This window comes from Garra rufa, chromosome 12 (assembly GCF_049309525.1).
Source record: "Garra rufa chromosome 12, GarRuf1.0, whole genome shotgun sequence".
NCBI classification, from domain to species: domain Eukaryota; kingdom Metazoa; phylum Chordata; class Actinopteri; order Cypriniformes; family Cyprinidae; genus Garra; species Garra rufa.
Genome location: NC_133372.1, coordinates 2,503,700 through 2,516,916, shown reverse-complemented (window position 1 = coordinate 2,516,916; position 13,217 = coordinate 2,503,700). Strand labels below are relative to the sequence as shown.

Sequence of the window (13,217 nt, the reverse complement as noted above, 5' to 3'; positions counted from 1 at the left end):
CAAAAATTAAGCAAGCAAGCAAGCAAATAATTAAAAAATAATAAATAAATGTTTTAATTTTATTATTTTTTTATTGCAAAACTTGTAAAAAACACACAAGAACAGGGAAGATTAGACATTGATACATTTATATAAAATTTATCATAAGGATAAAAACAGAAAATAATATTCTGTATTTGCCTACATCAAATTATGGTGTTATCCATACAGAAAAGAAAAGTATAAAAATAAATTACATCTTTTTAGAAAAGGTGTCATTATGCAACAAAAATGTGGAATACTTTTTGTTATTTGTAAGTCTAAGAGATGAAACAAGAAGAGAATCAAGTTCAGCAAGAAAAAGGAAAATGACAGAGGAGATTTAAGCCATTTTTGCTTATGAATGAAACATTTTGCAATCAATATAAGAAAATTAACAACATATTCAACAGATAATAGTTTTGAATTTTCAAATAAATATTTTATTTATTTATTTATTTTTTACATGATTTTTTCTTCTCTCTTTTTTTTAGCTGAAATTCAGCAATTTTACAGTAGCCAGGGGGTGAACAAAAGGGAAAAAAGACACAAAATTGTAAAGAAACAGAAAAAGAAAAGTAAATAAAGCAAATAAATACATACTAAATAATTATATAGTTAAATAAAAACATGGAAATGTTTACATACATTAACACACTTAACAGCTTTCTTGTTAATCCGATTGTAAATAGATTTTAGGTATTGCTTTACTTCTGATTTCAGAATGAGAAACAATGGTTTATAATTGCCAAACTTGCATTTATGTATATTAAACTTTGCCAACAAAAGTAACAGATTAATCAAATAATATTCCTTATGGAATGACATGTCATTAGTTAAAAAACAAAAACAAAATATTTTCAAAACAAAGATGTTTGTATGCCATATCAAACCATAAACACAGCTATTCCAGAAAGTTACAAATAAATATTTTACATTTTTCTTCCGCGGCCTCCATGTGACGTTAATCTTTTAAATAGAACTACATTTCCCATGGTGCATCACGCGACGTGCATCGTGGTCACGTGACGCGTGCTAAACCGTGATAGGAGGTTTGATGATTTTATCCGCATGTAGCTGGACACGGTGACCCTGAGGTAAATCGGGGTGATTTTATTTCTGTTGTTTGAGTATTTGGGGTGTTTTCGGGCTGATGGGGGCCTCGGACAGCAGGAGCAGATCTGTGTCTTACGGACTGGACGAACAGGACAATGTCACGGTCCTCCACGGAGTTAAGGTGACAGACAACACAACATCTGCACTTCAAATACAGAACCATAATAGTGTCCTGTGTTGTACTACTGTACCTTTATATGATTTTAATAAGATATATGTTTGTAATAGTGCTTTTATAAACAGAAGTATGTTGTGACTGTCCTTATGTCCTCTTATGAACCTCAGTAGCTCTGAGAAAATGAAAGTATCTTTTGATCAGTTAGTCTTTCCCTGGGTTTATTGATTCATATGTGATTTTCTCAGATCTGCTCATTTTAAAGCGTTGTTCTCATGTTCATCCTCATGTCTGGTTTGATATGATATGATCTAATTAGCTGTGAAATATAAACCTATACAGTCATTTTATCTGCTCTAACTCAAGGTCAAAGACACAAAACAGTGCGATAAGACTGATCTGTGAACAGTGACAACTGTATTTTATTTTCTTGATTCACTTCAGGTAAAAACGCTGCTTTTTTCATGCAGCTGTCAAGTTTGAGATTTTGGGCTTTTTGGTTTTTCATGTAGTGTTTTTTCAGACTAGTGGAAAGAAAACATCCAAAAAAAAAAACACTTTCTTTCATAGCACTTTATCTATTTGTGTCAATAGATTTTAATTACAGTACATATTTTTCAAGGCCGTTTTCTTAAAAAGAGTTTTATCTCCTACACTGAGCCATAAATCTCCACTTCAGTAGCACTGACACACACCAAACTTTACATTTTATTGTCTATATCCTGAAGGTTTGTACAGAGGGATTTGTTCATATATGATTTGCTTGATTTTATTCCCCCCAAAATGGTGAAGAAATATAGTGTTTCCTGTCTATTCTTTATATATATATACCCACAAATTCCCATTAAGGAAATTCCCTCTGTTTAGTTTAGAAGTTGTTTGCATCTGTTTTGAGAAACAGAGGCAAATATGAATCTTTTAGTGGTACGATCAGTTTGTTTTAATATTATTTATTAGTCATTTGTCAGAATTTTACTCAATTAAAAATCAGTGTCTAGCCAGAAAAAGCATACTTAAGTGATAGATAGGTAGATAGATAGATAGATAGAAGAGAATATTTCGATAAGAGCTTAATTTATGATATTTTGGTGTTATAATGTTGTTATCATAACCAATTATATACTGATAAAGTCAAATGTTTACATACACCTTTCAGAATCTGCAAAATGGTAATTATTTTACCAATCATACAAAATGCATGTTGTTTTTTATTTAGTACTGACCTGAAAAGATATTTCACATAAAAGACGTTCACATATAGTCCACACTTGATTCTTAATACTGTGTCCACATCTGTGTTTTTTGTTCAGTGATAGTTGTTCATGAGTCCTGAACAGTTAAACTGTCTGCTGTTCTTCAGAAAGATCTTTCAGGTCCCACAATTTCTTTGTTTTTTCAGCATTTTTGTGTATTTGAGCCCTTTCCAACAATGACTGGACGATTTTGAGATGCATCTTTTCACACAGAGGACAACTGAGGGACTCATACGCAACTATTACAGAAGGATCAAACCCTCACTGATGCTTCAGAAGAAAAAAAATGCATTAAGAGCTGGGGGTGAAAACTTTTGAATTTCAGAGTAAATGTAACTTATTTTGTCTTCTGGGGAACATCTTCTGTAGCTTCTAAAGGGCAGTACTAAATGAAAAAATATTATATTTAGGCAAAACAACAAAAATGTACACATCCTCATTGCGTTCAATAGTTTACACCCCCCGGCTCTTAATGCATCATGTTTCCTTCTGGAGCATCAGTGAGTGTTTGAACCTTTCTTAATAGTTTCATGAGTCCCTCAGTTGTCCTCAGTGTGAAAAGATGGATCTCAAAATCATACAGTCATTGTTGGAAAGAGTTCAACTACACAAAAATGCTGGAAAACCAAAGAATGTGTGGGACCTGAAGGATTTTTCTGAAGAACAGCAGTCAGTTTAACTGTTCAGGGCAAACAAGGGACTCATGAACAACTATCACCAAGCAAAACAGTTATGGATCATTCAGGTAACAACACAGTATGTAAACTTTTGAACATGGTCATTTAACTCTTATTTTCTCTCGTGGGCTATATGTAAACATCTTTTATGTGAAATATCTTATTCAGGTCAGTACTAAATAAATAACTTGCATTTTGCATGGTCCGTCTTAATTATATAAATATATACCCAGAAATGCACCTTTGTAAGTGAATCATGACTCAGTTGATGTCATTTTAATGTGTATCTGTGTATCTCAGTTGTCCGGTGATGTTCTTCAGCGGATGCGGGAGTCTGGACCATCATCATCATCATCTAAACCAGCATCACCCAAACCTGAAAGTGCCAAACCTGAACCAGGTATGAACGCTTCTGCTCCTCTTTTCAGCAACACTTGCTTTATATCTGACATTTGACTGTGTTATATTAATCTTTCAGGGCCTTCCAGACCATCTGCAGCAGAGACGCAGGAGGAGCTCAGAAGACGGTTAGTGTGTTACATATATTTATCAGTATTTCTGAAGAAATCTTCTGCAATAATAACTAATGCAACTCTACTAAAAATACAGTAAATGGTGTGGTTACACTGTACTTAAAGCCTGTATGTATAATGCATTATGAAGGTATTCATAATGTATTTATAATGCATTATTATCTTTTCATAAATAATTGTAACCAAAGTTGCGAAGTTGTACAAGTGCCTTATAATATGTGACCCTGGAGCACAAAACCAGTCTTAAGTCGCTGGGGTATATTTGTAGCAATAGCCAAAAATACATTGCATGGGTCAAAATTTTAGATTTTTCTTTTATGCCAAAAATCATTAAGAAATTAAGTAAAGTTCATGTTCCATGAAGATTTTTTGTAAAATTCCTACTGTAAACATATCAAAATGTAATTTTTGATTTGTAATATGCATTGTTAAGAACCTAATTTGGACAACTTTAAAGGTGATTTTCTCAGTCTTTTAGATTTTTTTGCATCCTCAGATTTCTGATTTCAAATAGATGTATCTCAGCCAAATATTGTCCTATCCTAACAAACCATATATCAAGAGAAAGCTTATTTATTGAGCTTCATATGTATACATATCAGTTTTGTAAAATTTTACCTTATGACTGGTTTTGTGGTCCAGGGTCACATATTTGGATTCACATTTGCATGAATTAATGTTTAATTAAGATGTATTTCAAAATGCTTTAATTGCATACCTTTTACAAATTGCGCTGGATCCTGTATTAAATGAGTGTTTTGCAGCACTAGATGGCAGCAGGAGTTTTTGATTTAATGTTGCTGTTTGAGGTGATGCTCTCTGTTTAAGTACATGGCATGTAATTTATAATAACCAGGCTTCATCCTTAATTATAATTACCCTGTTTTGCAATAATTGTAACCAAAGTTGCAAAGATTTACAAGCGCCTTACGATGTTTGAAGTTTTGTTTGTCATTTTTTTTAATGATTTATACTTTTTATAGGTGTAACAATGAAATCGTTGTATTGCAATGTGTTATATCTGTGGCTACAATTACTCACGAGTTTATTTGGATTACAGGGCAAAATTAATGCATTAAATGTATTATATATAAGGCTGGTAATTAAGTGTTACCAATTATATAGGACCACTGAAATTTAAAAAAAAAAATTATAATTAATAATTAAACAATTTAAAAAAAATTTTTTTTACATTTGAAATTAAATAAATTAATAAATAATAAATTAAATTGTAATATTTGTTATCTGTTACAATTTTTATTAATTAGATTTTTATAAGTATCTTTACTGTAATACAGTATTTTTTTTACTGTACTGTAATGCAGTGATGTTTTAATTTTAAATCTGCATACATTACAAGCATCAGTGTTATATAAGTATTATTTATTTAATATTTTGAATTGGTGTTTGTTTATATATTTTCCTCTTTTTTTGGCTTTTTTTTGTCAAGAATTGTTTTTAGGTGTTTTTGTTATTTTGCCATTTTAACCCTTTAACCATTACCCCCTATTTTTGAACATAGACATGAAAGTGCAGTATCCAAACTTAAATTGTTAGAATTCATGAATGTTTTGGAATACAGACGTAATATAGACATAATTTTAAAATATGAAAGTATATAAAAAAGTATAGAAGTTTAAATTTACTGTAAAGAAAAAGCACTGTACTAATTTTGTAATATTTTATATAAAATAAATATTTTACATAACATGTTTTACTCCAAAATTGCTATAGAATTAAAGGCTTATGTCTAAATAAGTTATGTTGCACATTTGATTAGTTGATATGAAAATCTTCAGGTTCCTGTGAGATTTTATTTTGGGTGATATACCACAAACAGCCATTTGGTGCCACCCAAACTCTGATTATTTTTTTTGGATGCATTTTTCATAAAATAACCATCAAATATGAAATTCTGAGAATCCAACCTTTCTGATGATATGTATTAAAAGTTTTGATTGTAAAATACCTTAATACATTGTGTAATATGACACTTGACACCACCCACTAAGGAAAGGAGACAGCTAAACGATTTTAAAGTACTATTTCCAGAATGAGTGTTGAGGTTTTAGGCTTTCAAATGATATGTAATATATGACGATTATTAAAGGTCCCATATTGTCAAAATCGAAATTTCCTGGCTTTTTTCATGATAACTGAGGTCTAGGGGTTATGCAACTACCATATGAGTTTCAAAACAGTCAATCCACAGTAAACTGCACACAGCCTGCTTAAAGTAGCTGTTCATTTTCACGAGCAGCTGTGACTTCCGTAACGATGTGACGTCAGATCTACTCAGTCACCGCCTTCAGTCACCACCCAGAGCACCAACCACCGTCCCACCCTCCTTTTGTCAAACCCAGACAATATCGTGTCCATAACATTGCTAAGCAACAACAACACAGAAACAAGTCGAGAAAACCCTGTTCAGTCGATAGATGTCGAAACTACATCATTGCACAGGCTTCAGAACAACGTGAATATAAGAGACCAGTGGCACGTCAACTTCAGCCTCTTTCACACAGCCATTCCGGTAAATACACGGATAATGTGTCCCATGATTTGTTCTGGAATTGTTTGATTTGGTTCATTCACAGTTGTTTTCCGGAATCTGTGTGTGCTTTACACACAACCCATAAAGACATGTGACGTTTGGATGTGAGATGTAATGCGACGCGTACAGTTCACTAAACTTAAACTAACCTGATGAACGATCTGTCCTTCAGCACTGCTTCATTCCACTTTGCACGTATTTTTTCGTCGTGAAGAGTCGCATGATAACGTGCATCATCACTACAACACTGCCTTTATGGTTCTGGCTTTTGTTCACACAGCGCTCATTCCCGTAATTTTCCAGAATCAGCGCACATTGTGAAAGGGGCTTTACTAAAGCAACAGTTATGTAGCTTACTGCATTCGGTGTTTGAAAAAATAAAAAACATTAATGATCATTCTGAAATATCCTGTTGAGTATCAGCAGGTTAGGCTCTCTCTCTGTATGGCTCTGGGTTCGGCTACAGCATACATGACCATAGTTATCTGTGATTGGCCTGGCTGTGCGTCACTCAGAAAACAACAGGCCAATCAGAAGAGAGGCTCATGAATATTAATTAGACGGGCCAAAATTGACCTGTTCTTGACAGAGCTCCTAAGAAAGGAGCTGTTAAAATATATTGAGATGGATTTTGGCACTTATACCGCAAATATATATTCTTAAGGACATCAACAACTAAAATAAACCTCCAGAAATGTGTACAATATGGGACCTTTAAAATATGTGATAAGAAAAATGAGCGCCAAGTGTCCCACAGGTAGGGCAATAACAGTTAAAGGGTTAAATAGTTAGTTAATGATATTAACCCTGAAAAGCAACCTAATACAACCATTATGTATAAATACTTGTCAGTTTAAATAAAATATAATAACTTTTTTTCACATGATTAAATGAGATCAAAATCATTTTCAGCTCAAATCTGACCTGCATTCACTGGATTGAAGACTAGTTGGCTCATTCAACATGACTAATTGTTAATGGTGTTTAATAGTCATGTAATTAGTGTCTGTCGATCGCTGTACCTGATGTGTGTGTGTGTGTGTGTGTGTTTTGGCTGTAGGTTCGAGCGTGAGCAGGCTCTGGTCCAGGAAGAGTTGGCCCGGATCAGCCGAAGAGAGAGGGAGATGGCAGGAGACGACATGAACCTAGCGGCGCTGCGAGAAAAAGCAAAGACACGCCAGGAACAAGACCAAACACACAACCTGGTGAGACACAGACACTTTCTCTGGCTTCTCTTCTTCTTTTATCCTTCACTGACATGCAGTATTCATTTTAACATGCTTCATTTTGACAATATAATATACTATTTATTTATATATATAGCCCTGAATTCACATTTGTGTCATTTAATGTTTAATTTAAAATTTATTTAATTTTTTTTTTTAATTATGTATAATAATGTACCTTTTACAAATGCCTCTGGATCAGTGGCGTAGCAAGTCGGCCCTGGGCCCATATACAAAAGATTTGCAAAGGCCCCCCAATCATTATGGGCTCTGAACTTCTGAACTCTGAACTTGTTGATTTTTCTTAAGTACAGAATGTTATGTGAGTATTCACAAGCTGTTTTATTTATGGTATAAATGCTTGGAAATAATATTTAATGTTTTCAAGTCAATTCGTTATTTGTAGCACGCAAGTCTCAGCCTATAAATTCTGTAAATTTTCCGATAAAATACAAACAAATAGCAATACATGTTTTTACGCTCTTTAATTTGTAGTGAGATGACTATATTTGCCTCAGATCAAGCGGCATGTGAATCAATTATCTTTTCCTTTTGAATATTTGCAGCAAGAAATAAACATGAAAAAATATTTGAACGCATGTTTAAAAATTTAATAAACACAATGTTTAATGAAATCGATCAGAGTTGTAAAAAAAATCATCAATAAAACATCTTACGAATAGCCCACCTTTAGAAAAGCCAACAAGCCTATAACTTTGCCAAAAATTGTTTTTTCTTTTTCTCATAAATCAGCTAGTTGAAGCCGACGTTTTTATTGCTGTTTTTCATGTTAAATGTAAAGACAGGTTTGATGCCACATGCTTTTTTGGGGGGCAGAGTAGGTGATTTTTTACATTAACTTTCTGCAACATAACATGATTTCTTTCATTTTAAAGTGGTCATTTAAAGCATTCTATAGATATATTTATCATGTCTGCAGAGTTTCAGATCATTTTTGTCAAGCCCTCCTCCTCAAGACAGACGGAATTTTTTTTAGCTATTTTACAAAAGCACAATGTTTTGTTGATATTGTGAGTACAAAAAAGGAAAAGTACCTTTTGCAATTCTAAATGATCTATTACTCTTTTCTATACGAGCAAAAATGATGGCGTATTTTAGGTTTCCACTGTTAAGAAAAAAAAAGCAAGTGATCATACTGGCGCTTCATGTCCTTCATGTCAAAGCTTTAGCTTCCACTCTCCACACAAACGACTGAATATGCATCTAACAGCTCACATTTATCTAGGTTAGATGTTTAAATTAATATTGGGTAATACATCAAGTGTTTTAGTGTCTGTAGATTTTATTTTAGGCAAGTGGTGTTGATTTGAGAAGGCTAAATTGATCAAACATGCTCGACTCATTGCCACTGGCCGCTTGGTCGTTACTTTAAAAAACAAAAGGCTTGAATTTAACAGACATAAAATGTTCCAAACATGTTTCTAAACTAACTAAAGGAAAGAAACCAAATCTAGCCACTTTGCCATTAAAATCCAAAATATTTTGAAGGTGCCATAGAATGCATAGATACAAGATTTTAAATGGTTCTCTGCTATCTACATAGAAGGTATATGGCATAGGAAAGGGCAAAAAATGTCCAATTATAATCATAGGATTTGTCCCTAGAATGAAATGGTCTGTTATTACCTTATTTGGAAGGTTCATGAATAATAATGATGAGCTCTGCTCTGATTGGCTGTTTCACAGAGCGGCTCATTCAGTAGCTCACACATGGAGGAAAATATATATTTAATCACGGAGCCCATGCAGGACTCTATTCGTTCCCACATTTCAATTAAAAGCTCGGCCCCTGTATGCACCTGCATACTCTGCATGCCCAGACGCTACGCCCCTATGCTGGATTCTGTATTACATGAGTGTTTTGCAGCACTAGATGGCAGCAGGACTGTTTGATGCAATGTTGCTGTTTGAGGTGATGCTCTCTGTTTAATTACATAGTGTGTAATTTATAATAACCAGGTTTCGTTGTTAATTATAATTACCCTGTTTTGCATGTAAAGCTTTTAGAGCTCACGATTGCAATCTTTTATGTCAGTTATTTTTCCCTGAGCGGATGTGGTTTCTGATTACTATCAACAGCACTGATTGGACATGTGTGTTCAGGCTCATTTAGACACACAGATGTGTGTTAATCCCCAGTTCGTTAAACTAAATCAGTGTAAAAGAACAGCAAACCACTGTTTTATAGAAGCTTAAAACTCTCTTAGACCTGATTTGTTTTATAAATATTATTATTATTTTATAATTCCTCCTTATTCTTCTCTCTTCTCTGTTGTTTCTCAGCCGGATGAGTTGAGTGCTCGGGTAAGAAGCAGCAGAAGCAGCATTCGTTTGTTATGCAGCTCAGTTTTATTGTAGTTTTTATGAGTCTTTGCTTCTCAGTGCTGTTTGTAAATAAGGCAGACAATAACACACACAGTCAGTATCTTCATCAGAGCAGGTTTGAAGTCAGCACCACAATATTCAACAACAAAAACATCATTTGGACTTGATTTTATACACGATCAACTGATTGGATGGTGAAGAGTCTCTAATGACAGCTGCTTAAAATAAGAGGGAGTGTTTTTATATAAAATTTGCATTGCAGTAATACTTTAAAATGGCTTTTTAAATTTTTTTTAGTTTTTATTTTAATTTTGGATAAAGTTTTAATCATTTTGTTATATTTTTATTAGTTGTTTTTTACATTTATTTCTAGATTTAATTATTTTTTTATTTTAGTTTTAGTAATTTTAGCACTACTTTAACTTACTTTTCATTATTATTTCATTATTATCTATTCAATTTTCATTATAGTTTTTTAAGTTAATTTTTTTTCAGTTAATATATATTATATTTATTACATTTTGATGAAGATTATAAAAAAAATGTGTTACCTTTACAGTTGTTAGTCAAATAGTCACACATCTTGTAAATGAATGAAATCTGCATTTATCATTGTGTGTGTGTTATTGCTTCTGTAAGTTTTACAAATGTTTTGAGTCATATGTATTTCTCTCAGAGGTTTCAGATCATACACTACCAGTCAAAATCAATACATTTGTTATGTTTTTTTTTTTAAAGAAATCTCTTCTGCTCACTATTTGCCTGCATTTATTTGATCCAAAGTACAGCAAAATCAGTGACATTTTAAATAATTTTTACAATTTAAAATTCTATTTCTATTGCTTAATATATTTTCAAATGTAATTTATTCCTGTGATTTCAGTTAAGTTTTTAGCATCATTACTCCATTCACGTTTCTTCAGAAATCAAACTAATATTCTGATTTGCTGCACAAAAACATTCATTATTATTATTATTATTTTTAAAACTGGTTTCTTTGATGAATAGAAAGTCCCGAAGAACAGCATTTAACTGAATTAGAAATCTTTTGTAACATTATAAATGTCTTTATCATCACTTTTGATAAATTTAAAGCATCCTTGCTAAATAAAATAAAAATAATACTGATTAAAGATTTTGAATGGTATAGTGTATAATGTTACAAAAGCTCTTATTTCAGATAAATGTTTATCTTTGGGTCTTTCTATTCATCAAAGAATCCTGAAAAAATTTAGTCAACTGTTTTAAATATTAATAATAATAATAGTAATAATGCATTAGAATGATTTCTGAAGGATCACGTGACACTGAAGACTTAATGATGCTGAAAATGTAGCTTTGATCACAGGAATAAATTACATTTTAAAATATATTCGAATAGAAATTTATTTTACATAGTAAAAATATTTCACATTTCCTTAAAAAACATCCAAACTGTCCAAAAACCTATTTTCATTCTGTCCCATCATACATTGTTTTTGTGTTTTTTGCTTCGTCAGTATTGTGCTTGTCATCACAGAAAGCTCATTTCTCCATGGCTACACTCTCAGAAAAAAAGGTACAAAAGCTGTCACTGGGGCAGTTCCTTTTCAAAAGGTGCTAAAATTTACCATTTGGGTATTAATTTGCACAATATAGGTACAAATATGTACCTTTACGGTACTAAAATGCACTCTTTAGGGGTAAATAAGGTACAAATGTGTACCTTCTTAAAAAGTACGGTCCCAGTGACAGCTTTTGTACCTTTTCTCTGAGAGTGTAATCAGCATTACTCATTGATGATTTGATGCTGTTTCTATCCTCTTGCATGCTGCTGCGCTCTTTCTGTTGTGCAGGACTTCTTAAACTGTCAGTTTCCATCATCCTTCAGGTACATCAGTGGACATCAGCTCTGCTGCTCCTCAGTGCTGAAGTCCAACATCTGCCATGTTTAAAAGCCATAAAAAATTTTGTTTTATTCTGTGCCTCTATCAGGCCCGACAGCTGAAGAAGAAAGAATATGAACTGAAACATCTGGAACTATTTTACAAGGAGCAACTACAACTGATGGAGAAGAAGGTGCGTGATGCACAAACACAAACAAACTTACTCACACAACTAAATTTGGCCCATATATGAACCTTTTATCATCGCTAGAAATAAAACATGTCAGTTCTTAACAGTTTTTCTAATATTCGTGAGGATATTTACAAAATGTGGTTTTCAGAAGTACAAACACAGGCGTATGCTCACATCACTGGCACGTTCCTACAAACATCTCTTCTTTGATGTTACTGTAAGTGCTTCAGGCTTTCTCTGATGTGTTCACTGTCATATTAAATATAGTTGGCGCGTCTGGATTTATGAATACATCTGTTTGCAGAAATGCGATAACAGAGGTCATGATGATTATGCGGCATCATCTGAACCGCGACTGCTCTCGTGTCACGTATAAACATCCTTTCTGCTGCTTCTGACGAGCGATACGCCACTTTACTGTGTGTGTGTGACCGATACGGAGAGATGAACTGTGGGTGGAATCTAAATGTGTGATTTTATGCTTTTGAAAGTTGTTTTAAATCATTTATTAACAGCCTGAGGAATGAAAGAGAGAGAGAGAGAGAGTTGGAGCTTGTGTTTATTTGATGTGCAGCAAAAACACAGTGTTTCATCACGGCATAAATGAAATAAATGAGTTTTATCAGAACTGAAAAAAACATGGAATATAAAAACTAAGAAACTAAGAAATCACATCAAAACTAATTTGAAAATATAATCTGATAAAAAATATTTCTTGAACAGCAAATCAGAATATTAGAATGACTTCTGAAGGATCATGTGACACTAAAGACTGGAGTGATAATGCTGAAAATGTAGCTTTGGTCACAGGAATAAATTACATTTTAAAATATATTCAAATAGAAAGCAGTTATTTCATGTTGTAAAAATATTTCAATTTTTTTTAAAAAACATTAAACCTCTTGACTGTATTTCACAGAAAGCTTAGATCATTTATTAACGGCCTGAGGAATGAAAGCAAAAGAGAGAGAGAGAGTTGGAGCTTGTGTTTATTTGATGTGCAGCAAAACACAAAGTGTTTCATCACGGCATAAATGAAATAAATGAGTTGTATCAGAACTGAAATAAAACATGGAATATAAAAACTAAGAATCCACATCAAAACTAATTCGAAAGTACGATCTTGTAAGCCATAAATAGTAAGCCTGTGTTGGTATAAAAAACGCACTTTTATTCAATTCTGTAAAAATGGATCGATTAAAAGCCTCAGATGGCCTGAAGCATCTGTCCAAAAGTATTGATCAGAAATATTTTGGGATGTCCAGCAGTCAGACTAGTGCTGTTTATTTCATTTCTATGCATTATACAACTTTATTTAAAT

General features: G+C 32.9%; 1 protein-coding gene across 2 annotated transcripts in view; it reads left to right on the top strand.

The window, feature by feature from the left end:
* Positions 1-1,051: 1,051 nt before the first annotated feature.
* chchd6b (coiled-coil-helix-coiled-coil-helix domain containing 6b) overlaps positions 1,052-13,217 on the top strand; it is a 35,830-nt gene continuing 23,664 nt past the window's right edge. The window contains exons 1-6 of one of the 2 annotated variants that reach the window (XM_073852470.1): positions 1,052-1,255; positions 3,480-3,579; positions 3,658-3,706; positions 7,327-7,471; positions 9,797-9,817; positions 11,813-11,896. In XM_073852470.1, the coding sequence (XP_073708571.1) occupies positions 1,172-1,255; positions 3,480-3,579; positions 3,658-3,706; positions 7,327-7,471; positions 9,797-9,817; positions 11,813-11,896 (483 nt within the window). In that variant the 5' untranslated portion in view covers positions 1,052-1,171. The remainder of the gene's footprint in view (positions 1,256-3,479; positions 3,580-3,657; positions 3,707-7,326; positions 7,472-9,796; positions 9,818-11,812; positions 11,897-13,217) is intronic. The other variant, XM_073852471.1, reaches the window with a different exon arrangement.